Raw genomic sequence first — 26,012 nt, forward strand, 5'->3', positions numbered from 1 at the left:
AGGGAAGGACAGACAGCCAGGTTTAAGTAGCAAATAAAATCAAGGTAAGGAACTTTCATTCTGATTCATAGGAAAGGAAAAAATATCCACTATAATAGACAAGCACTTTGCTTTCTTAAAAATGTTTGATGGTATTGTTTTCCGTAAAAGAGATGAAAAATTCAAATCATCTGATTGAAAAACTAAAATATCAGTTTTATCTAGGATTTTATTCAGTAATTTTTAAAATGTTGAGGGTACTTGCATAGTGGTCCAGTGGCTAAGAGCCTACACTCCCAATACAGGGGGCCCGGGTTCAATCCCTGACTGAAGATCCCAAGCGCCACATCTAAGACCTGGTGCAGTCAAATAAATATTTTTTTAAGTGTTAAAAAAAAATTTTTACTTTGATATTTTTGCCAGTTAATGGAAGAAAGGGGTAGGGTAGAGAGAAAAGGAAAAAGGAAATATAAGGAAGAAAAAGAAGTAGCTAAACAACCACAATTAGGAGAAAAAGAATAAATGAAAGGAAATTACTGTTTTAGATCATTTTCTTTTAAAGCATTGCTTGAGTGTGTTTTTGTCACACTTCCCTGTATTCTTGGGCTACAAGTATTGCAGCGTCTTTTCACCTTTTAAAGCTCTTAGTGGTATGAGCCAAGATTTTTCATCTCTTTTGATTATTGCAGTTCCCACAATGTTTTCACTTTAATGTAGGATGATTTTATAAACTAAAAAAGAGACCAAAGTTCTCTTGGTTAAGCATGCATATTTAAATATTGTATCAGTAAAAAATTGATGGACTCAATTTGAAATTTACCTAAAATTAAATTTCAGGATTCCTTATGGGTTTCATTTATTTTAAACTGTCTTTTATCATTGCACTTTATCATTTCTCAACTTTTTTCTTTTTTTTTTGCATTTAAGATCTTAAATTCTGAGGATCAGCCATTTCTCATTTCCCTGCCATCTTTCAATTTTATTTTTCTTCTTAACACTCCTGGCATTTTTTTTCTCCCTCTTCTTTGACCTCATGGTCATCCATTCATGCATTTATACATTCCTCAAATACTTGGCCACATTTGTATAGATCTCCACAGGTTTTTATTTGAAAAAAGCAGATGCTTCCACTTGTTACTTTCCTTGGCCTAGCAGTGCTGAGACATTATTGAACCCCACTTGCCAAAGGCAAAACTTAAGCTTAATTGAAGCAAAACTGAAGCTTACCCAAGCTCATGCAGTCAACAAGCTGTAGACCAGGACTTGAACAGATTCTGAAGTTCAGTCTTTTTCCAGTACAATTCTGTGGGAGTTTTGTTGCTAGATTCTGGACATGAACGTGTTTGGAGGGAAAATTATTTTTTCTGACACTGACTGTTGCTCCTTTAACAACAAAGGTCGTGTACCCTGAGGACGCTGGGACAAATAGCTGAAATAGGTAGAGATGGTGACTAACTTATTTTGCCCCTTTCCCTAGTTTCCTAGTTTGAAAAGTCCACCTTTCTTTCATGCCACTGTAGATTATCTCTCTAGGATACAACTCAAGTCTGCTCAAAAGACCCAGAAATTCAAGATATCAGAATAAGGGATACATGTATAGTCTGCTGGCCTAAATATTGAGAAAATTGTTATCAATTGTGTTGTTTCTTAAATTAACCAAATCTTCTTTCGTTAAGTGTGAATGAACTTTACTTATAGTTAATAGTTTCGTATTTCCTTCCTGGATTATCTTTTGAGTGTCTTACCTTGGAAAGGAATGATGATATTTAATTCTCTCTGATGCTTTCGGTGGCCTGAGGAAGGCTCAGCATCTGAAAATCATCTTTTCAGTTGAAAGTATCTAAAGCAGAGGATGGGAAGGAGTGTTGAGTAAGCCTGTAGTGCTCTGCTGCCGATGTCTAATGCCTGTCGCCTCCTCTCTTTGAAGGGTCAACAGTAGAGTCCCTCTGTGATGACCTTGTCTCCGTGCTCACTGTTCTGTGTGAGAAGCTCCAAGCTGCCATCAAGTAAGTGCCTTCAACACTGGTGCTCTGGTCTGCTCAGGGCCTACTTCTGAACGAACTTTTGCCCATAGCATCACTTAGAGTTGCAGAGTACAGGGACAGTGGTTTCCCCGCCTCCTGCCATTCGTAAATTCACCGTCATTCCTGAGAAGTGTATTCAGTGATCTTGGGCAAGCCCACTTGGTCAAACATGATTACTGAAGGATGCAAATTTCTAATGGAGGTTAGTGGAAAGAATGTTGGCTAAGAGCTATGTGAGGGCTAGTCCTAACCTGGCTCATCCCAGGTGTATGACTCTAAATGAGCCTTCTTATCAAACTATTGGACCTTTCTCCTCCTTTACTAAATGGCAGGATAGGCCTGGGTGGTCATTTTTTATTTTTTTCTGACATCTCCTGAGCCTGTGAGCTCACTCACTTATCTTTTAAAAGACTGTGTTATTCTGACTTTTATATACTTGTCATTTATTTGCATGCCAGTTTAATCAGTGGTATTAGGTTATCTGTGATGTTCATTGCCCCAGCTCTCCAGGCAGTAAGTTGATAACTTATGCATTTGTAGTAAAGACAAATCATAAAAAGGCCAGATTTGCCAAGTTGAGATGAAAACCTCTACCAGATACACATATAATTAACTGCAACACAGTAGGATTCTGAAGTGCCCTTTGAAATGGAAAAGACATATTACTGTTTAATGAAAACTAGACATTGGATAATTCAGAAGGTTTTGCTGTAGAATTTTATGTATTGTCATGAGCTGGGAGAAACAATCCCATTATAGAGACTCTTGAGAGTCCCCTGGACTACAAGGAGATCCAACCACCAGTCAGTTCTAAAGGAAATCAACCCAAATATTCATTGGAAGGACTGAAGCTGAAGCTCCAACACTTTGGCCACCTGATGCGAGGAACTGACTCATTGGAAAAGACCCTGATGCTGGGAAAGATTGAAGGCAGGAGAAAGGGGTAACAGAGGATGAGATGGTTGGATAGCATCACCTACTCAATGAACAGAAGTTTGAGCAAACTCCAGGAGATAGTGAAGGACAGGGAAGTCAGGTGTGCTGCAGTCCATGGGGTTGCAAAGAGTCTGACACAACTGAGTGACTAATGCTGTGATAAATCACAGTTTGTTTACTGTTGGTTCAACTGCATTATTTTTGTTGGATCGTGTTAGTCACTCAGTTGTGTCTGACTCTCTGTGTCCAGTCCATGGAATTTTCCAGGCAAGCGTACTGGAGTGGATTGCTATTTCCTTCTCCAGTTTTGTTGGATTACCGGAGTTAAAAAACCCGTGTTTTACTCCTCACTAGCCTTGACTTTGATCAGAGATCTCAACCACTCTAAGTTTATATATCCTCTAATTAGTTGTTATTATCATGTTATTTTATATTAATAATATGTTGGAGAAGACTCTTGAGAGTCCCTTGGACTGCAAGGAGATCCAACCAGTCCATTCTAAAGGAGATCAGCCCTGGGTGTTACTTGGAAGGAATGATGCTAAAGCTGAAACTCCAGTACTTTGGCCACCTCATGTGAAGAGTTGACTCATTGGAAGACTCTGATGCTGGGAGGATTGGGGGCAGGAGGAGAAGGGGACGACAGAGGATGAGATGGCTGGATGGCATCACTGACTCACTCGATGGACATGAGTTTGAATGAACTCTGGGAGTTGGTGATGGACAGGGAGGCCTGGTGTGCTGCGATTCATGGGGTTGCAAAGAGTCAGACACGACTTAGTGACTGAACTGAACTGAATAATAATATCGAAGTATACCATAATATTGTAATAGTATACTAGTAATATTTTAATATTAATATACTTGATTATAACACAGTTCAATATATTGTTAATTTGCATTATAATCATAATAGTAATATGTAATATTAGTAATATAAAATATTCTAGGGCTTTTGTATGGATTAAGCTAGAAAATTAACCTAAAAGATTGTCAGTGCCCACCAAGATCAGAATAAACAGAATTAGGTTTATTAACTTGCTATAGCAAGGGAGCCTGTACACTATGAGGAATGATGGGGCATCCAGTAAAAGGGTGGGTGTTAGGAATTGTTACAGGATTTGTACCTGAGTTGGGTAATATCAGGTGGATTAAAGGACTTGGATGTTCTGTTCAAGAATTGGGCACTGTCAGAAAGTGAGGGGCAATTCTAGCATTGAACATCCTATTGAGTTGGCCAAAAAGCTCCCTTGGGTTTTTCCATAAAATCTTACAGGAAAACCCATATGAACTTTTTGGCCAACCCAGCTGTCGTCATCTAGACAAGAGGGCTAGATGGGAGCCAGAGTTGTCACTGGAGAATCAGCAAGGGTCGCTTACAGGGGAGGGTGATATTTGGTCATTTTTGTAATTGTACAGATTTTTTTTAAATTTCTGTTCAGATGTGATTATAGATTGCTTTCATCTTGTTCCATCATCGTCTTAAAGAGTCCTCATCTGATATTAACATTCTGTGCAATTGTTGATGTTTCCCAGGGGAACACACAGCTGGCTATTGCCAGCTGTCAAGAATTCTTCTCGGCCCACCCCCCCATCTCAGGTCTTAGCATTGTCAGAAAATAAACCAAAGACCACCAAAACTTTGAAAATATAAAAGCTATGTTCATTACTGAGCTGCCAAGGGAAAACAAAGAAGTGAACCTTTTTTTTCCTGAGTAGTTTGTTTAGGGAAAAATCTAAGAATTTTAAGTGCTACAAAAGTGCTAATAATAGCTCAAGGTAATTATGCCATTAATAAATTTAAAAATAGTCATCAAGATAAGTGAGAATGAATCTATGGGTCTGTAAATGATACCATTGTTTGTTGGTCCAGAATGAGCTTTTAGCAAAGTCCAGTAAGGCCCTGCCTGGCATCTGGGGTTCGGTTCATGGTCTTTAAAACCTGAATGCCTCTAATGTCCCCTACAGGGACCTCTACTGTAGGGCAACCATATGACCTAGTTTACCTTAAACAGTCCTAAGTAATGCTTATTGTGTAATTATTATTAAAGACATTCAGATCAATATCTTCGAGGAAGTACTTGTATAAGTGGAATCTTTTTTTGCTGCAAAGCACATAATAAATATTTGATAACTATTAGCTCTAAAAAGCTTGTTTGCTTTCAGAATTATCAGTGCTAATGCTAGTTTACAGTGGATTTAGGAGTTTCTTACATTAGAAATTTGGACTGTAGATTGTTAGAAAAATACATTGCATAAACATCACAAATGTTCACATACGTGTATTAGAAACTAAAGGTCATACATTTCTATCAGTCACTGAAAAATGGAAACATGTCTCAATCATGTAACTAAATGATAGGCTTTAAATGGAAAAAAATAACTCATGTGACACACATGTGTTTTCTAGGATTTCTCATTGAATATTGGATCAAAGGTGCCTTTAGGCATATTGTTAGAGAGCTTAATGATTTTTTTTTATAGGATTCTCATAGTCTTGCTTGGTTTTTCAAAGCAATTTCCTTACCATAATTCTGCCTCTAGAGACTTGTTTGGTTGCGGTCTTTCCCATCATGACTGCAGTGCCCTACGACAGGGGTTCTGTTGCTGTAGAAGCTGAGCTATAGCAGGTTTAGTGCAGCTTCACTGGGAGACCTTTAGACCACCTAATCAGATGATACCATGCCCTTGGCTGCCCTCACTCTGGTGGTTTAGTTTTCTTTGTTGGATTTTCATATCTGTATAGTTTCTTCTGATTTTATTGCTTTAAGTCCTTTTATTTTCTGTTGGCTAATCTTGACACCTCTTCTAACTTCTAAATAGGTTCTTTGTCTGAAATCACACTATGGTCATTCAGTTCAGTTCAGTCACTCAGTCGTGTCCAACTCTTTGCAACCCCATGGATTGCAGCACACCAGGCTTCCATCCATCACCAACTCCTGGATCTTACTCAAACTCATGTCCATCAAGTCAGTGATGCCATCCAACCATCTCATCTTCTGTCGTTCCCTTCTCCTCCTGCCTTCAATCCTTCCCAGCATCAGGGTCTTTTCCAATGAGTCAGTTCTTCGCATCAGGTGGCCAAAGTATTGGAGTTTCAGCTTCAGCTTCTATGGTCATTCAGTTCATTCAGTTCAGTCACTCAGTCGTGTCTGACTCTTTATGATCCCATGAACCACAGCACGCCAGGCCTCCCTGTCTATCACCAACTGCCAGAGTCTACCCAAACCCATGTCCATTGAGTCGGTGATGCCATCCAACCATCTCATCCTCTGTCGTCTCCTTCTCCTCCTGCCCTAAATCTTTCAGCATCAGGGTCTTTTCCAATGAGTCAGCTCTTCACATCAGGTGGCCAAAGTATTGGAGTTTCAGCTTCAACATCAGTCCTTCCAATGAACACCCAGGACTGATCTCCTTTAGGATGGACTGGTTGGATCTCCTTGCAGTCCAAGGGACTCTCAAGAGTCTTCTCCAAAACCACAGTTCAAAAGCATCAATTCTTCAGTGCTCAGCCTTCTTTATAGTCCAACTCTCACATCCATACATGACTACTGGAAAAACCATAGCCTTGACTAGATGGACCTTTGTTGACAAAGTAATGTCTCTGCTTTTGAATATGCTGTCTAGGTTGGTCATAACTTTCCTTCCAAGGAGTAAGCATCTTTTAATTTCATGTCTGCAGTCACCATCTTCAGTGATTCTGGAGCCCAGAAAAATAGTCAGCCACTGTTTCACTATTTTCCCATCTATTTGCCATGAAGTGATGGGACCAGATGCCATGATCTTAGTTTTCTGAATGTTGAGCTTTAAGCCAACTTTTTCACTCTCCTCTTTCACTTTCATCAAGAGGCTCCTTAGTTCTTCATCACTTTCTGCCATAAGGGTGGTGTCATCTGCATATCTGAGGTTATTGATATTTCTCCCAGCAATCTTGATTCCAGCTTGTGCTTCCTCCAGCCCAGCGTTTCTCATGATGTACTCTGCATATAAATTAAATAAGCAGGGTGACAGTATACAGCCTTGACGTACTCCTTTTCCTATTTGGAACCAGTCTGTTGTTCCATGTCCAGTTCTAACTGTTGCTTCTTGACCTGCATACAGGTTTCTCAAGAGGCAGGTCATTACTTCCTCTCTCAATATCCATTTCCAAAATTAGTACTTGTATACCTCCTGGGGCTTTAGCTTTATAGGGGTATATACTCATGATATGTTCGGTCTCCTAGGAGTATTCAGAAAATGCTTTCAGGCATACAGGTTAACTCACATGCCTTGGAGATGTGGTATTAATAGAACACTCTATTAGGCAGATTGAGTTAGACAATGCTGTTTAAATCTAAGAATTTGGGGGAGAATCACTGGGCTTAGGAATATATTTCTTCATTCTCTGCTTGTTGGTCTCCCACACCCTCTCCCACTTCCCTCTCTTCCCAGAACAGAATGTCAGAGAGGAATCAGTGAGGCAAGGGTGACCTTCGTATTGCACATTCTAATTCCATTCCACTCCTATGCAATTAACTCTCTCTCCTTTTTCTAACTAAATTTGAATCTGTTTCTAAGGGAGGTAAAGTCAAAACAGCTCAAAACAAAACCAATTTTAAGAACTCCAGAGACTGAGGGTGTGGTGCCGGGTCTGCCCTGCTTCTTCTTCATGGACCCCTGTCACCTACAGGAGCTGTTCTCTGTGTATCTTGAGCCTGGAGGAAATCCAGAGACGAGCAAAGAGTGAGACCAGCAGACACTCAACCTGCTCCAACAAAAGGCCAGGCAGAGTGACTCACAGGCCTCCTAAGTGGGCGCATATTCCCTATTGTGTGTTGAAAGTCTTGGCTGGTTTCTAGGCTCCTTTCTGCCCTGTGCATTCCACAGATTCACCTGTTGTCAGGCAAATATGAAATGTACACCCTGTGCACACACATCCGTATATCTAGTGAAGGGCCTGCGTGAAGGTGTGCCTCTAATGACGTGACTCATGCCAGGCCACAAGTACTTATTTTGCCAGACTGCAGCAGCCCACAGAAAAGCAGCTGCATTCGGTCTCCAAGGAGATTCCGGGCCAGTTTCCTTGGCAATGAGCTGTCTCTGTCATTGAGTCCTATGCCTTGGGGTTGCCGTATTGCTACAGCACGCTTTGCTGATAGGTACTCGTGGGAAACTTGACTGCTTGTAACTTTTCTCTGGGTTTATTTCCAGTGATTTCAGAAGTTGAGACTTTTTATTGTCTATGGTTATTTTAGTTTTGTGATGATCAACTGATAGTTTGAAAGATAAAACATTTTTTAATAGGGCATTTAATTATTTTTCTTAATAATGAGTCAAATGATTGGTCAGAAAGACAACCCACTTGGATTTTAGTACTTTCTGGTGGATTAGGCAGAAAATTTAGTCCAGGTATAAAAGTGTGCATCTCATAAAGTTATATGTTTTTTAAAAATATCTGGTTCTAATGAAGAACTGTATAGTAATAACTATGAGAAAAATAATTTGTCCATTGAAAAACACTGGTGATTTAAAAAAAAAATAAAGAAGAAAAGCCAAATGCAAGTTAGTAAAGTATTAACCATCTAAAAGATATCATAGTACATAGTGTCTTGAAAAATTTAGACAAATATATTAAAATTTAGTATTTCTGGAGTAAACTGTAGACTTAAGTCAATATATCAATATTTGTTCCTTAATGGTAACTGTTAATTTGTTCTTTAATGGTAAGACGTTACTAATAGGATAAACCACGTACAGGGCTGGGTAAAATATGGCCACATTCTGTACCATGCTACATTTTTCTATAAATCAAAACTTCTAAAAAATCAAGTTTATTACAGAAAAATCATCCTAATTGGTTTGCTGGGGCTGCCAAAACAAAGTATCACAAACTGTGTATCACAAAAAAGTGGCTTTAATAACAGAAATCCATTGTCTCATAGTTCTGGAGGCTGGAGATCAGAATGTCAGCAGGGTTGGTTTCTTCTCAGAGCTGGGAGGCTTCACTCCTCATCTACTCCCCTTGTCTCTTCACATTGTCTTCCCTCCATATGTATTTCTGTGTCCAAATTTCCCTGTTTTATGAAGATGATTGTTTAGTTCCTCAGTCATGTCCAACTCTTCAAGACCCCACGAATGCAGCATGCCAGGCTTCCCTGTCCCTCACCATCTCCCACAGTTTGTTCAAACTTGTGTCCATTGAGTCAATGATGCCATCCAACCATCTCATCCTCTGTCATCCCCTTCTCGTCCTGCCTTCAGTCTTTCCCAGCATCAGGGTCTTTCCCAATGAATTGGCTGTTTGCATCAGGTGGCCAAAGAATTAGAGCTTCAGCATCAGTTCTTCCAGTGAATATTCAGGATTGATTTCCTTCAGGATTGACCAGTTTGATCTTGCTGTTCAAGGGATTCTGAAGAGTCTTCTCCAGCACCACAGTTTGAAAGCATCAGTTCTTTGGCACTCAGCCTTCTTTGCACTTCCCTGGTGGCTCAGTTGGTAAAGAGTCTGCCTGCAATGAAGGATACCCAGGTTCGGTACCTGGATGGGGAGGATCCCCTGGAGAAGGAAATGGCCACCCACTCCAGTATTCCTGCTTGGAGAATTCCATGGACAGAAGAACCTGGTGGGTTACAGAGAGTCAAACATGACTGAGTGACTAACACTTTCAGCCTTCTTTATAGTCCAACTCTCACATCCATACATGACTACTGGAAAAACCATAGGATACCAATCCTGTTGAATGAGGATCTACCCTAATGGCTTTGCTTTAACTTGGTTGCCTGTGTAAAGACCCCACCTCCAAATAAGACCATCTTTGAGGTACCAGGGATTAGGACCTCAAAGTGTGAAATGGAGGTGGGGGGAACAGAAGGCAACCCATGACATTACCAACCTCCCCCCAAATTAACACTCTGTGATGCCTAACATTTTCTCAAGTGTTTCCCACACATCACCTCTTTAATCTTCCCTTTACTTTGGATGTGTTTGTGTGTTGGTTCTGTTCCCCGCAGTGACAGCCAGCAGCTGCAGCTCCTGTACCTGGAGTGCATCCTGTCCGTGCTCAGCAGCTCCTCCTCCTCCATGCAGCTGCACCGAGGCTTCACAGACCTCATCTGGTGAGGACTCATCTTGATGCCCACGCTGGCTCTGCGCTAGGCCCGGGGGCTCGCTCCATCCGGCTGGGTCTGTGGGTCCCTTCCTGTGGCATCTGTGCCTCTCTTGTTCCATTTCTGTGTAAATGTATTAGAGGGAAAGAGTGCTTTGCTTATATGTACCAGACCAAGCTACGGAGAGTAAAGGATAGTTATTTTAACCAACTATGCCTCCCAAGGCCCACCTGCATTTTATTTACATCACAAGATCATGAAAGCCTATGTTCTAAATCATATAAAGTCACCAGTGAATTGCACAGGAGAGATAGTTCCTCTTTACCATAACTGAACCTTCTTCGCAACCTCACCGTGGTACTCTCTCCATCTCAACCTGCAAACTAGTCTCTTAATCACAGTCAGAGATTCACACAAATGACAGGGCCCTCAGGCAGCCAGCAAGTTGCTCTGGGTTCCTGGGCTAATCTGACAGGGAGAAAGTTGAGTGCTGTGTATCAGTGTGATATGTGTCAGAATTTTAAATTAACTTCTCAAATGAGAAATATAAGTAATTTCATTATTTATAATAAAATGAAACTTTATCACTAAGCCATTTAGCACTTTGAGTCCATTTTCTTCATAGAAGATGCTTTCTGATACTTCTCTTGATAGTTTATATAGTTAACCCCAGCTTGAATTATGAAGAAAAGTATTCTGTTGCTATCCCCAGGAGTGATGGAGAGACAGGACATGCTGGAGCAGGAGGTAGCCAGAAAAAGGGGCAGTAAAGAGCCCAGCTCTTACGTGTCATTTTTGGGGCACCTGGTGTTTACCCTCAGGATAGTATTCATGTTTCATCATCTGGCTTGAAGGGAAACTGATCTTTCCTCTCCTCCCCTCTCAGGAAGAACCTTTGCCCCGCTCTCATCGTGATCCTGGGGAATCCGATTCATGATAAAACCATCACCTCTGCACACAGCAGCAGCACGAGTACCAGCATCGAGTCAGACTCTGTGTCTCCTGGGGTTTCCGACCACGGCCGGGGTTCGGGCTGCTCCTCCACAGCGCCAGCCCTGAGTGGGCCAGTGGCCCGGACCATCTACTACATCGCGGCTGAGCTGGTGCGGCTGGTGGGGTCGGTGGACTCCATGAAGCCCGTGTTGCAGTCCCTCTACCACCGTGTGCTGCTCTACCCCCCACCCCAGCACCGTGTGGAAGCCATCAAGATCATGAAAGAGGTAGGGAGGCCGTGAAGGACACCCCCAGCTTTGTTGTGGGGGCTGAGCACCTTGTGCACAGGAAGTACTTAGAAAGCGTTTGCCAATCATCTGCTGGAGCTTAATTGCTTCTCTGCAGTATCCAATAATAGTATCTTTAGCCCTGGAGGCTGTGTGGGCATGTGTTGGGAGTTGGGCTAAGGGGGTGTTGATAAATGCTCACTGCAGCAAAGCCGTTTGATAATTTGAGCCACATGCATCTGACTGGAACCCAGGCTGAACTTTCAGTTTGCTCCCTAAGGTACTGTCTGTGCAGATGTGTGTGTTTATTCACTTTTGCCAAAATTGGATTTCAAAATGATTTTATACTCAGGTTATACATTATCCAAAAATGAGCTTTACTGATCTCTGATTTCTAAAAGGGACCCTGTTCTCCAGTCCTTCTTATGCCCTATTTCTCCCACATGTCATGAGACAAAGGATGTCCAGCTTAGGATATATGTCCCAGTGAGCCACTTCATGATTTCGAGGAGGAATTGGAGCTATTTTGAGGATACTTTAAGAATTCCTCTGCTTCTCAACCAAAAAGAAAAGTGATCAACTTTTTTGTACCTGTAAACTTGTCCATGAAGGTTTAATCACACTGGGTTTTGGTACCTGATACCAAAAAAATCAGTGTAACAAAATTACCTTGAGCAGTATTGGCTACTCACCAGTTTTTAAAAAGCTTAATTTGAATGACTTGCTGATGTTGTTTTCATGAGATTTGACTGTAATTAAAAATGAAAATTCTCACCCAGTGTTTCCAGAAATGAAGGAACAATCCAAGTTTAATTGCTGATGAAGAAAATTTATGGACCCACAGAAGTAATGACCATTTTTCTTTATGCCAGTATTTAACATATATTATCTTTAATATTCATAATAACTTTGTGAGGTTATATACCAGTGAAGAATGTCTTCCCTAACAGAGCTTCAGACAAGGGGATCAAATGGGCAGCTTTGATATCTGGTCACCACTCGGTTGATGAACACAATGCAGCTTTGGAGGCCAATGAGACCAGAAGCATTTGTGGTTTAGTCACTAAGTTGTGTCCAACTCTTGTGACCCCTTGGGCTGTAGCTGTCCATGGGATTCCCCAGGCAAGAATATTGGAGTGGGTAGCCATTTCCTTCTCCAAGGGATCGTCCCAACCCAGGGATTGAACCTAGGTCTCCTGCATTGCAGGCGTATTCTTTACGGACTGAGCTACCAGGGGCCACCACCCAAACAACCGTCCCCTAGGAACCTGCCCCCACCCCTGTGAAGCTTGTCGTCTGGAGGAACAGGGTGGACTTTCTTTGAATTAGCCAATCTCCAGGAAGAGGACAGTAGAAGGGGCCACCATGCATGCTCATCTCTTTCTCCAGAATTAACCAGTCAGACCAGCCACTCCCCCTCCACTGGGAAGAAGTGAGAAAAGGAGAAGGACCCAGAATGCTATTCCACTGGGTGTTCCTGCCTGTAGAAACATAAAGCCAGGAAAAAGGAATTTTCCCTCCCACAAAGAAACTACTTCAAGGGGTCAAATGACTTGCCCAGGGTCAAAAGGAAGAGAAAAGGTGGGCACTTCCCTGGTGGTCCAGTGGTTAAGACTCTGCCTTCCAATAAGGGGATGTGGGTTCCATCCCTGGTTGGGGAACTAAGATCCCACATCCCAAGGGGCAATGATGAGCCCACATGCTGCAACTAAGACCCTATGCAACCAAATAAATAAATAAAAATAAAATTAACTTTCTTAAAAAAGAGAAAGGGTACAAATCTCCATCTGAACCCAAGCCCCTGGTCTTTCCCTACACACACTTATCACTGGGCTGGACTTTCATATTACAATGCGGATGATTCCAGCAGCTCTTTTCCTGGCACTGGTTCAGCTACCCTTTCCATGAAGTTGGGTCTGAGTCAAGGTTTGAATCCCCTCTCTGCCACTCATCAGCTAGATACCATAGCTAAAGCGTTTAACTCTGAACTTAGCAGTTTATTTTCGCTACGTAGTGACAGTATGCCAAAGGCTGCCAATTCAAAATGCCATAAAGTTTGTATAAGTACTTTGTGAGTATTTAAAGTGATAAACAAATATGTGGTGCGCTTATGAGCTTCCCTCATGGCTCAGATGGTAAAGAACCTACCTGCACTGCAGGAGACCCGAGTTCAATCCCTAGGTCAGGAAGATCCCCTGGAGAAAGGCATGGCAGCCAACTCTAGTATTCTTGCTTGGAGAATTCCATGGACAGGGGAGCCTGGGAGGGCTTCAGTCCGGGGGGTTGCAGTGAATCAGACACAACTTAGTGACTGAACAAGAACATAAAGGAAGAGAAAAACCTACAGAGAGCTAAAGATAGCAGGTTCTCATCACCTCCTGCCTGAAGCAGTGAATCATTCACGTTGGTCTCCTTGCCTCCTGCCTGTGTGTTTTCTCCCTTTTATTTTCCTGGATGGGCTTCCCAGGTGGCTCAGATGGTAAAGAATCTACCTGCAATGCAGGAGACTCTGGTTTGATCCCTGGGTCAGGAAGATCCCCTGGAGAAGGGAATGACTGTCCATTCCAGTATTCTTGCCTAGGGAATTCCATGGACAAAGGAGCCTGGCAGCCTACCGTCCGTGGAGTCACAAAGAGTTAGACGTGACTGAGCAACTAGCACTTCTCACTATATTCGTAAATGGCCACTGTTAATTTTTCCACTCTCCAGTGGCGCATGTTGCCTCTCCCATCAAGTCTAAAATACTCTGCCCAGTTTCCAGACCCTTCCATCATCATCCTCATTTCCCATCATTTCTCAGGATGCACCCTCATTCCATCCTGCTTTGTTCAGTTTCTACTTTGCTGCTTCTATTCCAGCTCCCCCTGCTCTGTGCCCATTGGCCACTTCCACTTAACATAGTGAAATGGTGGATCACAGTAAGCTAGACAGACTTTGCTGGCACTTCACATTAGCTTATTTACAGACTTCTTTAGGGAGATAATATTGCTCCCATTTTCCAGATTGGGATACTGAGGCTTCTTGAAGAGAGGTTTACTCCCCCAAAGTCCTTGTGAGCAATATGACTAAAATATAAACCCAGATATTCTAATTACAACTGCCTTTCTGTCAAAATCTTTCTCTTTTATGACTCTGCTTCCTCAGACCAGTGATTTCACTCTTCTCTAAATCTTGTTCCACCATTTAGCAATTGATTATAATGCCTCATCACTCTGACTGCTCCACAATACCATGTGGAACAAGCCTCTTGTCTCCCTAAACATGGTTTTGTATACATTGTTTTCTGTGTTTCCTTTGATATCTAACACTACAGTCCTTGAATAAGAATAAGTGTTCAATACATTTTGATATTCAAGTGTTCAATATTCTGACCTGAAGACAGAATATCTGCAGAGGGTGTTTTGAAGCAACAGCATCCTTTCTTTCCCCCTCAGAACTTCCCAGGTGATGCGAGCAGTAAACAATCTGCCTGCCAATGCAGGAGATGCAAGAGACCAGGGTTAGATCCCTTGGGTCGGGAAGATCCCCTGGAGAAGAAAATGCCAACCCACACCAGTATTCTCGCCTGTAAAATCCCATGGACAGAGAAGCCTGGTGGGCTACAGTCCATGGGGTGGCAAAGAGTCAGACATGACTAAGTGAGCATACAAAAAGCAAGTATACAGAGATGACAGGCACTGGAGTTATCGTTGCCCAGGGTAGAGCCACTCGACAGCTGAATTCTAAGTAAATACTTTGCCTACGAGGTGTATAGTTCTCAATGCACTTTCTATAATAGCTTCCTTAGTACTGCAAAGGAAATCAGTTCCGTGTTCCCCTCTTCATGGATTTGCTGGCTCCCCACGGTCAATTTGCTAAGCGAGGCTGTAATTGACACCAGGGTAGTGTGTCCAGGCTGTGCTGCCCCGCGGAGCACAACATACTCACGTGGGCCAGGTTGTTCTCACGAGCATCGCCTCCACTTACTGTGGCAAAACCAGTAATTTGGGAAGGCTGGTAACCTAGATACCAAAATGTGCAGGGCTCAGGCATACAAAGGAAACCCCTGGGCACCCAGGATGTTTGTTTGCTCTTGTGGAGTTTGAACGCCTGGTACATTATTTGCCGTTCTCTCTCTAATTCGTCTCTCTGCCATGTGTGCTGTGTGCTTATTAATCAAAGGCATACAGGACATTTTGTTTTTCAAAATACATTTTCTTTTTTTGCTTCTATTCCCCCCACCCAAAACATTTCATAACCGAAAAGAACACCTTGCTTCCTTTTCTCTCCCCCACGTTTCAGCTTTAGAAGGAAGCCCTAGTCTTTATCAGACTTGTGACACCCTAGCCACTGACACCAATTCCTCATTCCCACCAGAAGAAGCTGAAATTAAACAAGTCTTGCTTTTCTTTAAGTATTTGTTGCGAGTTCTCCAAAACTCTATTTCCTTTCCCTCCAGACTCTGAAGCACCTGAGAAATAAACACAAGATTAATGTGAGAATTCAAATATGTCATCTGATTTATTCCTGGTAAAGTTGGATTAGGGAATGTAATGGGATCCCAAGAGAGAGTCAGATTTCCCACTCTTGTGCCCCTGAAAGGCACTTATCCTTCTAACAAGAGATGGGACAGCTAGAGGCTCAGAGGCATAGCCACTTCACTTGGCTGCAGGTCTGGCAGGCAGACAGATGGAGGGAGAGAGAGAGAAACTGCCTTGATCTCTGTAATATTGCTTCTTTCTTGATGACAAAAAAAAGTGGAAGCTTCATGTTTGTGCCTCCAAGAGAGACGTTCCCAATTTCTGGCAGAAGAAAGGAATTTTGAAGAAGCAAAACATGTAATTTTTTCTACTTAATATACTTTATCTTGCAAATATAAGTCATTTTGAAAATAACGTAATAGTAGGATGTCTGCTTCAATGTACTTGATTAATCAATCTTTCTTTAACTTAGCCTCAAATTGAAATTTTCTGTACAGATGTCTACCATATAGAAACAAAAATACATTTGAACGAAAAAATTATGAAAATCCTGTATGAGAACTTGTAAGATATAGCCAAAACAGTGCATAAAAGGATATCTATGGCTTCAATGACTTACCTCAAAAAATAGAAAGTCTAAAATTAATGTTCTAATTCTCCAACTTAGGTAGTTTGGAAAGGAAGAGCTTAAATTTTTTAAAAACTCAAAAGAAAGACTAGAACTGTTGTTAAGTCCTTTTCAACTCTTTGCCACCCCAAGAACTGCAGTACATACATTCTTCACTATCTTACAGAGTTTGCTCAAACGCATGTCCATTGAGTTGATGATCCCATACAATCATCTCACCTTTCTGTTGTCCCCTTCTCTTGCCCTAAATCTTTCCCGGCATCAGAGTCTTTTCCAATGAGTTGGCTCTTTGCATCAGGTGGACAAAGTATTGGAGCATCAGCATCAGTCCTTCCAATGAATATTCAGGACTGATTTCCTTTAGGATTGACTAATTTGACCTCCTTGCTGTCCGCGGGACTCCCAAGAGTCTTCTCCAGCACCACAGTTCGAAAGCATCAATTCTTCAGCACTCAGCCTTCTTTATGGTCCAATTCTCACATCCGTATATGACCACTGGGAAAAGTATAGCTTTGACTGTATGGACCTTTGCCAGCAAAGTGATGTCTCTGTTTTTTAATATGCTAAGTTTGACATGGCTTTTCTTCCAAGGAGCAAACATCCTTTAATTTCATGGCTACAGTCACTGTCCGCAGTGATTTTGGAGCCCAAGAAAATAAAATCTGTCACTGTTTCCACTTTTTCCCTATTTGCCATGAAGTGATGGGACTAGATGCCATGATCTTAGTTTTTTGAGTGCTGAGTTTTAAGCCAGCTTTTTCAGTTTCCTCTTTCATCTTGATCAAGAGGTTCTTTAAGTCCTCTTCACTTTCTGCCATTAGAGTGGTTTTATCTGCATATCTGAGGTTGTTGATATTTCTCCTGGCAGTCTTGATTCTAGCTTGTGATTCATCCAGCCCAGCATTTTGCATTATGTACTCTGCATATAAGTTAAATAAGCAGGATGATAATATACAGTGTTGACATACTCCTTTCCCAATTTTGAACCAGTCTGTTGTTCCATGTCTGGTTCTAACTATTGCTTCTTGACCTGCATACAGGTTTCTCAGGAGACAGGTAAGCTGGTTTGTTATTCCCATCTCTTTAAGAATTTTCAACAGTTTGTTGTGATCCACACAGTCAAAGGCTTTAGCGTGGTCAATGAAACAAAAGTAGATGTTTTTCTGGAATTCCCTTGTTTTTTCTGTGATCCAAGGGATGTTGGCTATTTGATCTCTGGTTCCTCTGCCTTTTCTAAATCCAGCTTGTACATCTGGAATTTCTCAATTCACATACTGTTGAAGCGTAGCTTGAAGGATTTCGAGCATGACATTGCTAGCATGTGAAATGAGTGCAATTGTATGGTAGTATGAACATTCTTTTGTGTTGCCTTTCTTTGGGATTGTAATGAAAACTGACCTTTTCCAGTCCTGTGGCCACTGCTGAGTTTTCCAAATTTTGGCATATTGAGTGCAGCACTTTCATAGCGTTATCTTTTAGGATTTAAAATAGCTCAGCTGGAATTCCATCACCTCCCCTAGCTCTGTTCATAGTAATGCTTCCTAAGGCCCACTTGACTTCACGTTCCAGGATGTCTGGCTCCAGGTGAGTGACCACACCATTGTGGTTATTCAGGTCATTAAGACATTTTTGTATAGTTCTTCTGTGTATTCTTGCCACCTCTTCCTAATCTTTTCTGCTTCTGTTAGGTCTTTGCCATTTCTGTCCTTTATTGTGCCCATCTTGCATGAAATATTTCCTTGGTATCTCCAATTTTCTTGAAGAGATCGCTAGTCTTCCCCATTCTATTGTTTTCCTCTGTTTCTTTGCATTGTTCACTTAAGAAGCCTTTCTTATATCTCCTTGCTATTCTCTGGAATTCTGCCTTTGGTTGGGTATATCTTTCCCTTTCTCCTTTACTTTTTGCTTTTCTTCTTTTCTCAGCTATTTGTAAGGCCTCCTCAGATAGTCACTTTGCCCTTTTGTATTAAGTAATGTGATTAAAAGCAAACACAATATAGTGAATCAATAAAGTAAAACATGCCAGGACTCTGAAAATACTAACAGAAGAATTCAAAATTCTAAAATAGGTAAAAATAAACAAAAATAAGAATTTTTAAAAAGGGCATATGACCATAGATGTTACAAATGTTAAAGAAATGAACAAAGGTATTAAGGCAACTTTAGACCATTAAATTTGAAAACTTAGATAAAATAGATAAGTCCCTAGGAAATAATGCAACTTAAAACAAAATTGATTCAAAGAGAAATTGAGGACCTAAGTAGTATTATCATCTTTAAAAAAATTGAATCAGTAGTTAATACCTTTCCATTCAGAAGAAATTAGTGGCCCCATACAGCTTGAGAAACAAGTTATACCAACATTCAAAGAACAGGTAGTTCTAATAATACATGAACTTTCCCAGGTAATAGAAAGGTATACTTCTTAATTCAGTTTTTGAAGCTAGTCAGTTTCATAGCAAAATAAGGCAGGGAGAGGATAGAAAAGTTAAATTATAGGCCAGTCTTACTAAAGAACATAGGCGTAGGTGCTTTCTAGTTCTGTGATATAAAAAACTTTGAAGCACTCCCTCAAGGGATATTCTTTGTCTAAGCTGGTCCTAAACTGGGGAGCTGGGGACCCAATGGGTATTCCAAGTCAAGGAGAACACTAAAGTCAGATTTATTAAGATTTGAATTCCAAATTGTGTTTTCTCCTTAGACCATATCACTCAAGAGAGAACATATATGTTTATTTGATCTCACAGTTCTTGTGCTTTTTTATGATATTCACTTTTCTGTTATTTTTTCCCCATATGCTTAAAGCTACTTGGGAGCCCAAAGCGTCTCTGTGATTTGGCAGGACCCAGCTCCACTGAACCTGACTCAAGAAAAAGATCAATTTCAAAAAGAAAGTCTCATCTGGATCTTCTCAAACTGTATGATATGTTCTCCTTTTGGATCTTTATTGCTTGGTGAAGACTGCTTCTCTGAATATTCTTAACGTTGTTTCTAAGTTCCTGAAATTATATGAATCTGTTATATGAGATATGACTATGTAGTAATGTACCTGAAAGCCAGAGGAGAAGTCTTATCTCAGTTTATTGTAATCATATAACTTTCCATATTTTCATATTGACTTAGAGAAAAGCCAGTGTACAAATTGTACAGAAATTCTTCATTGGGCTTATTTTGGGGAAAAACTTTTTGACTTAATATGTTACAGCTATATGATTCCTTTCCATAGAGTCCCTCTCGGAAATGGAATATTATCTGATTTGTAATAGTTGTAGTCACATGGATCTCTTCAGAAATACATTTCTTGAATAAAGGAAGGTCCATACTATCCTAGAGGCATTATAAATGTTTTCTGTTTGGAAAACTGAACATGTTACAAAAGTGAGATTATTCTATGCCTGTCCTTGTGAAGATCATAAATTTGCATCAGAATCTTTATTTGTACCTACATAAACCAGGCAACCTAAAGACTGTGATTCAAAGTGGGCCATTTTCCAGCCCGAGCACATTTGTTTCCTTTATTGTTCATTTTATTCTTTTTGCCCAGATCATTTGATTTTATGTGAATCAAGAGTATCCCTTTTGAATACCTAACTGTTCACCAGTCTAATTCTTGTTCATTTGGTAGCACTTTTCCATGTTTCCTGTACTGATGCCGTCTGCTCCTTTGAACACTTTCAGCATCATGGACGGCATGACCGAGGCGTGCATCAAGGGCGGCATCGAGGCCTGCTACGCCGCCGTGTCCTGCGTCTGCACCTTGCTGGGAGCCTTGGAGGAGCTCAGCCAGGGCAGGGGCTTGAGCGAAAGTCAAGTCCAGCTGCTGCTGCTGCGCCTGGAGGAGCTGAAGGACGGGGCCGAGTCCAGCCGCGACTCCATGGAGATCAATGAGGCCGACTTCCGCTGGCAGCGGCGAGTCCTGTCCTCGGAACACACACCCTGGGAGTTGGGGAATGAGCGGAGCCTTGACATCAGCATCAGCGTTACCACGGACACGGGCCAGACCACCTTGGAGGGAGAGTTGGGTCAGACCACACCCGAGGACCACTCGGAAAACCCCAAGAATGGCCTCAAGTCACCAGCCGTCCAGGAGGGCAAGGAGACTCTGAGTAAAGTGTCAGAACCAGAAGCTGTGGACCAGCCAGACGTGGTTCAAAGGAGCCACACGGTTGCCTACCCCGATATAACCAACTTCCTGTCCGTCGACTGCAGGATGAGGTCCTACGGATCCAGATACAGTGAGAGCAACTTCAGCGTGGACGACCAAGACCTCTCTCGGACAGAATTCGACTCCTGTGACCAGTACTCCATGGCAGCTGAAAAGGACTCCGGGAGATCGGACGTGTCGGACATTGGATCCGACAACTGTTCTTTAGCTGATGAGGAGCAGACCCCCCGGGACTGCCTGGGCCACAGGTCCCTGCGGACTGCAGCTCTGTCTCTCAAGCTGCTGAAGAACCAGGAGGCTGACCAGCACAGCGCCCGGCTGTTCGTGCAGTCGCTGGAGGGTCTCCTGCCGCGCCTCCTGGCCCTGCCCAGTGTGGAAGAGGTGGACTCAGCCCTCCAGAACTTTGTCTCTACCTTCTGCTCAGGTTTGTAATTCATTTTTTTGCTACATAGTCCACTAGAATATTCAGAGCATTTTGTTTAATGGGCAGTTACTAGCATGCATGGAGTTTGAAGTGCTCAGAGCATCTTGATGAATCTTGGGTTTCTTAAAGAGAGCCAAGGACTGTAACTGACTGGAGGTGGTTTGTTCAAATTGTGCAGCAGTTGATGGCTAGAATACACCGAGAGGTGGATAAATGTGCAGAGGGTAAGAGGTAAGTGCCTTCTAGAAAGCTGATGCTGACTGAAACAAAATGACAGTCTGGGATTCTCAGAACACTGAATTCTTCCTATGCTTCTACACTTTGATATCTTAAAATCATAGTGTGTTGCACTTCTGGTTTGTTGACATGTTAATTATTTCAGATGAGGTCTTGGAGCAGATGCAGGCTGTCCTACCACTATATTCTGAATTCCCCTGAACTTCCCACAGTGTGCGATGCTCCAGTGTTCTATGTCAGCATAGCATTCTCCAATCTCAGACCCTTCTGTCTGCCGAATGTCAACCTTGTGACCCAAACGGCATTTAAACTGGTGTGCCGTGGGCTATCTTGGCCAGGGCATACCAGAGAATTATACTAGTTTTGCTGAAGGGCTGAAAATGATCACCCAGGATTTTGGTGAAGAAAGGAGGTAAACAATATAGGGAAGCAGCATTTAACACAGGGAATAATGAATTTATTAATAGTGAATTTAGATCATTTTCTTGTAAGGTATTTGTAGAGGGAGCATGCAGCTTTTTCCTTCATATGTAGAGAAAACCCCAGTTCTTCCTTACGGTGCCTCTTCCCTCTTTTATGAGTCACACAGAGCACTGTACTTCTGACAGTCGGTCACCAAATGTGTGAAAGTTTTCCCCTCAAACAACAAGCAAACCTCAGATAGCAGCTGAGTGTCTTACAATATAACTCAGTTCTGATGCTACCTAACCCCCACTACAGATGCCAGCTGCAAGCCCAGGCTGTCACCTGTTCTTCTAAACGACTGGCTATAAATCAGAGCTTCTCATGACCGCTTCCTTAGGTTCACTTAATTTGTTAGAATAGCTCACAGACCTCAGGGAAACACTCACTTTTGCTTACCAATTTACTAAAGGATCTGATAAAGGATATAGATGAATGGCCAGATGAAGAGATACACAGAGTGAGGTCTTGGAGGGTCCTGAGTACAGGAGCTTCTGTCCCCATGGAGTTGGTGTGGGTCACCCTCCTGGTGTGGATGTGTCTGCCAACTTGTAATCTCCCCAAACCTCTACTGCTGGGATTTATGGAGGCTTCCTCATGTAGGTGTGATCAATTATTAACTCCATTTCCAGCTCCTCTCCTCTCTCTTGAGGATGGCATGGTGGGGGTGGAGCCAAAAATTCTTTGCTCCTATCAAGGAGTTATCCAGGAGCCCACCCAGAGTCACCTCTTTAGAAAAAGAGATCGTCTTAGTGTTCTTATTACTTGGGAATTTATGAGAGTTTCAGGAGCCCTGGGTCATGGATGAGATCAAAGACACTTATTAGAATAAGAGGTATTCCTAGTGTTCTTATCACTTAGGAAGTCATTAGGGTTTTAGGAGCTTTGTGCCAGGAACTGGGAGCAGAGACCAATATATGTATTTTCTATTCTCTCATAGTGCTACAGAGAGAAAGCAGTTAATGAGTGCAAAAAAATTTATAGCAGGAATAAATGATTGCCTGACCTCAGGGTGCTCAACTGTGCCTTCCCCTGAAATCCAAGGGTCTTTTGACCACACAGAACTGTCAAAAGCTAAGACCATTGCTTGTTCTTCCACCACTGAGCCCTGAACATGTGTCTGTCATGACACTTACTATATTTGTCATAGTTATATGAGTTCATGCATCCACCTGTCCCTTTCTAGACTCTTAGCTCCTTGGAAGCTACAACCCCATCTATATCACACACAAATACAAAAAAATTGTAGCCCAGTTATTGGAACTTGGTAGAAGTGACTGCTGTATTATTAAGAAGGAGCTTAAGTATCTTAAGAAGCTGAGCAGATTGTCCTTTGTCAAATCAATCCAGGTATATTTAAGGAAGAACATTTTTTAATATGAGAGTGATCCACAGTTATAGCATAAAGCACCAGCAGAGATATAGCACTTCTAATCCTGGACTACTCAGTAACTGTCTAATGTACCTAGTGATTAGAAAGAGATGCATATAATTTCTCAACTTTCCTAACTGCATTGCATTCTTGTTAAGGCAGTAAAATATCAGTTTCTAAGACTACCCAACATTTTTCTCAATATTTTTCTTTTAAGAATTAGATATAAAAATAGTTGGGATATTTAATTTGTGTGAAGGAATACACACATACACACAAAATCATGTTTCATTTCATTTCAAAAATTATGTTTCATTTCTAGTCATTGAAATACAAGAAAAATATATAAATATGGTTCTTAAAAATTATATTTCTCCCTAGTACCTTATGTGCACCATTATTAAATTTTACATTCTTTTATTGAACATTCCTGTGTATTTGTGTTGTGTGTATCTCTCTCTCTTCTGTCTCTTTATCTCTGTTTATCTCATACACACACATGTGCACCCACACACACAAATGCTTCTTCAGTCAACGTTTATAGAGAAACTTCATTGTGCTGTGTCCGAAGGGTGCAAGATATGTGTGATTTATCCTCAATAAATATTTATTGACTGTAAATTGAAGAACTTGCTCTTTGATCCCTAAAGATGTGAATAGTTATGTGCTGAAGGAGTACAGCCTGAGTTGGAAGGGGTTTGGTAGGGTCTCTGAACCTGTGCATCTTCTCAACTGAAAGCATTCTTGGGAAGAGGAGCTTAGCAACTTCTCCAACCAGCTTGGTGTCCCTGGTGATAAGGCAGAGTCTGGCACCTATCAGTGATGCCCCAAAAGAGCTGTGTATCAGATCACAGCACGGCCCCTCGTTGCAGTGATGATGGCCTTAAGTGATCAAGAAATGGTAAAATTACATTTAGGCCCTTCTATGTAAAATTAAAATTATCCATACAAAATAACAGCTGCAGAACTTTTAGCATTTAAGAATGTAAGATTTAGCTCTCAGATAAATTCATGTTTACAAACAACATCCCTTAGTAATTAAAAGACGCTGCTCCTTAGAAGAAAAGCTATGACAAACCTAGACAGCGTAATAAAAAGCAGAGACTTCACTTTGCCAACAAAGGTCTATATAATCAAAGCTGTGGTTTTTCCAGTAGTCATGTACCATCGCAAGAGTTGGGCCATAATGAAGGCTGAGCGCCGAAGAATTGATGCTTTCAAACTGTGGTGCTGGAGAAGACTCTTGAGAGCCCCTTGGACAGCAGGGAGATCAAACCAGTCAATTCTAAAGGAAATCAATCCTGAATATTCATTGGAAGAACTGATGCTGAAGCTCCAATACTTTGTCTACCTGATGCAAAGAGCTGACTCATTGAAAAAGACCCTGATGCTGAGAAAGATTGAGGACACGAAGAGAAGGAGATGACAAAGGATAAGATAGTTGGATGGCATCACCGATTCATGGACATGAGTTTGAGCAAACTCTGGGAGATGGTGAAGGACAGGGAAGCCTTGTGTGCTATAGTCCATGGGGTCACAAAGAGTTGGACACAACTGAGCAACTGAAAAACAACAACAAAGTAATTCCAGATTAAATGAGTTGTCACAGTGGTAAAGAATGACTTCCAAAGGCCCTACCTCCTTTCCTAGGAGAATTGGGAAATATAATCCTAGCAAAGTCTTTTACAAAATTTGAAGTAAACCTTCACACCTGTTTTTCAAATCAGTACTTATTTGTAGCTTGTGCAGAACAGCACTTGTATGAATTTTATTTGACCAGAATGCAGCTCCATCAACATTGCAAACTGCTCAGCTTTTAGGTCTATAAAATGTCCCATCAGATCCAATATGTTGTGACATTAACTTTTACATGTAGAAATGAGTACTTTGAAATAAGACTTCAAAATCTTTTGGTTGTTTCTAAATGTAGCAGGTTTTTAAAATTTACTTTTAATTGGAGGATCAGTTTAGTTGAGTCGCTCAGTCGTGTCCGACTCTTAGCAACCCCATGGACTGCGGCCTACCAGGCTCCTCCGTCCATGGGATTTTCCAGGCAAGAGTACTGGAGTGGGCTGCCATCGCCTTCTCCGGGTAAACTCCTAAGAGTGCTGAATTGCTGGGTCATACGGTAATTCTGTTTAGCTTTTGAGGAACATTATTACTTTTAGAAGTAATAAAAGTAATAATGGACTTTTATTTGGACACGGACTGTAGCCTGCCAGCTTCTCCTGTCCATGGAATTCTCCAGGCAAGAGTACTGGACTGGGTAGCCATCCACATTGCAGGCGGATTCTTTACCATCTGAGCCACCAGGGAAGCCCACTTTTAGCAAAGTTTGTGCTTATGAGTTATTGCACTAAGCATCTTAAATGTTTGCATCTAGTTGCCATAGTGAACTTGTTTGTTCATTTTCATTCATTCAGCAAATAATTTTAAAGAATCTACTATGTATTAGACTCTGTTCTAGGCACTGGTGTTATCTAGTGAAAAGAACTGACAAAATCCCTCCCTCTCATAGGTCTTATGTAATAGTAGTAATGGCAAACAGTAAGCGAAAATCTATTAATAAATGCCATTAAGGCAATGAATAAAAATGCCTGGTGAGGCAGAATATTGCAGAGGATGAGGGTAGTGGGCCAGATGCTATTTTGGATGGAATTAAAGGGGAATGTCTGTGACAAGCTAGCACTTGAGCAGAGCCCTGAAAGAATCAAGGAGGCAGCAAGTCATCCAAAGATCTTGGGAGACCTCTGTGGGGTAGGTGTGGAGGGGACAGAAATGTGAATGCCCTGAGGCGTGTCCAGGCTTGGTGAGGTCAAAGAACAGCAGACAGTTTGGGATGACTGAGGGGAGTAAGAGGAGGCAGGGGGAGTGTCGGGGTTTTTTTATATTGTGATTTGGAGAGTTTGAGCAGTAGATAGAGGTAATCAGTTATTTTGCCTATCTCTAGGTAAAGAAGGGTTTAAGTGATTTTACCAAAGCTCCTGGGGAGTAACCAACAAGGTTTTCTCAAATAGGT

At 41.6% G+C, this 26,012-nt stretch overlaps 1 protein-coding gene across 2 annotated transcripts in view; it reads left to right on the top strand.

Moving 5' to 3' along the window:
- The window catches only part of ARFGEF3 (ARFGEF family member 3), a 173,317-nt gene that overhangs the window by 87,601 nt on the left and 59,704 nt on the right, over positions 1 to 26,012 (top strand). For both annotated transcript variants that reach the window (XM_027551679.1, XM_027551680.1), the window contains 5 exons: positions 1,907 to 1,985; positions 9,930 to 10,034; positions 10,912 to 11,245; positions 19,139 to 19,251; positions 20,012 to 20,922. In XM_027551679.1, the coding sequence (XP_027407480.1) occupies positions 1,907 to 1,985; positions 9,930 to 10,034; positions 10,912 to 11,245; positions 19,139 to 19,251; positions 20,012 to 20,922 (1,542 nt within the window). The remainder of the gene's footprint in view (positions 1 to 1,906; positions 1,986 to 9,929; positions 10,035 to 10,911; positions 11,246 to 19,138; positions 19,252 to 20,011; positions 20,923 to 26,012) is intronic.

Source organism: Bos indicus x Bos taurus, chromosome 9, assembly GCF_003369695.1.
Source record: "Bos indicus x Bos taurus breed Angus x Brahman F1 hybrid chromosome 9, Bos_hybrid_MaternalHap_v2.0, whole genome shotgun sequence".
NCBI classification, from domain to species: domain Eukaryota; kingdom Metazoa; phylum Chordata; class Mammalia; order Artiodactyla; family Bovidae; genus Bos; species Bos indicus x Bos taurus.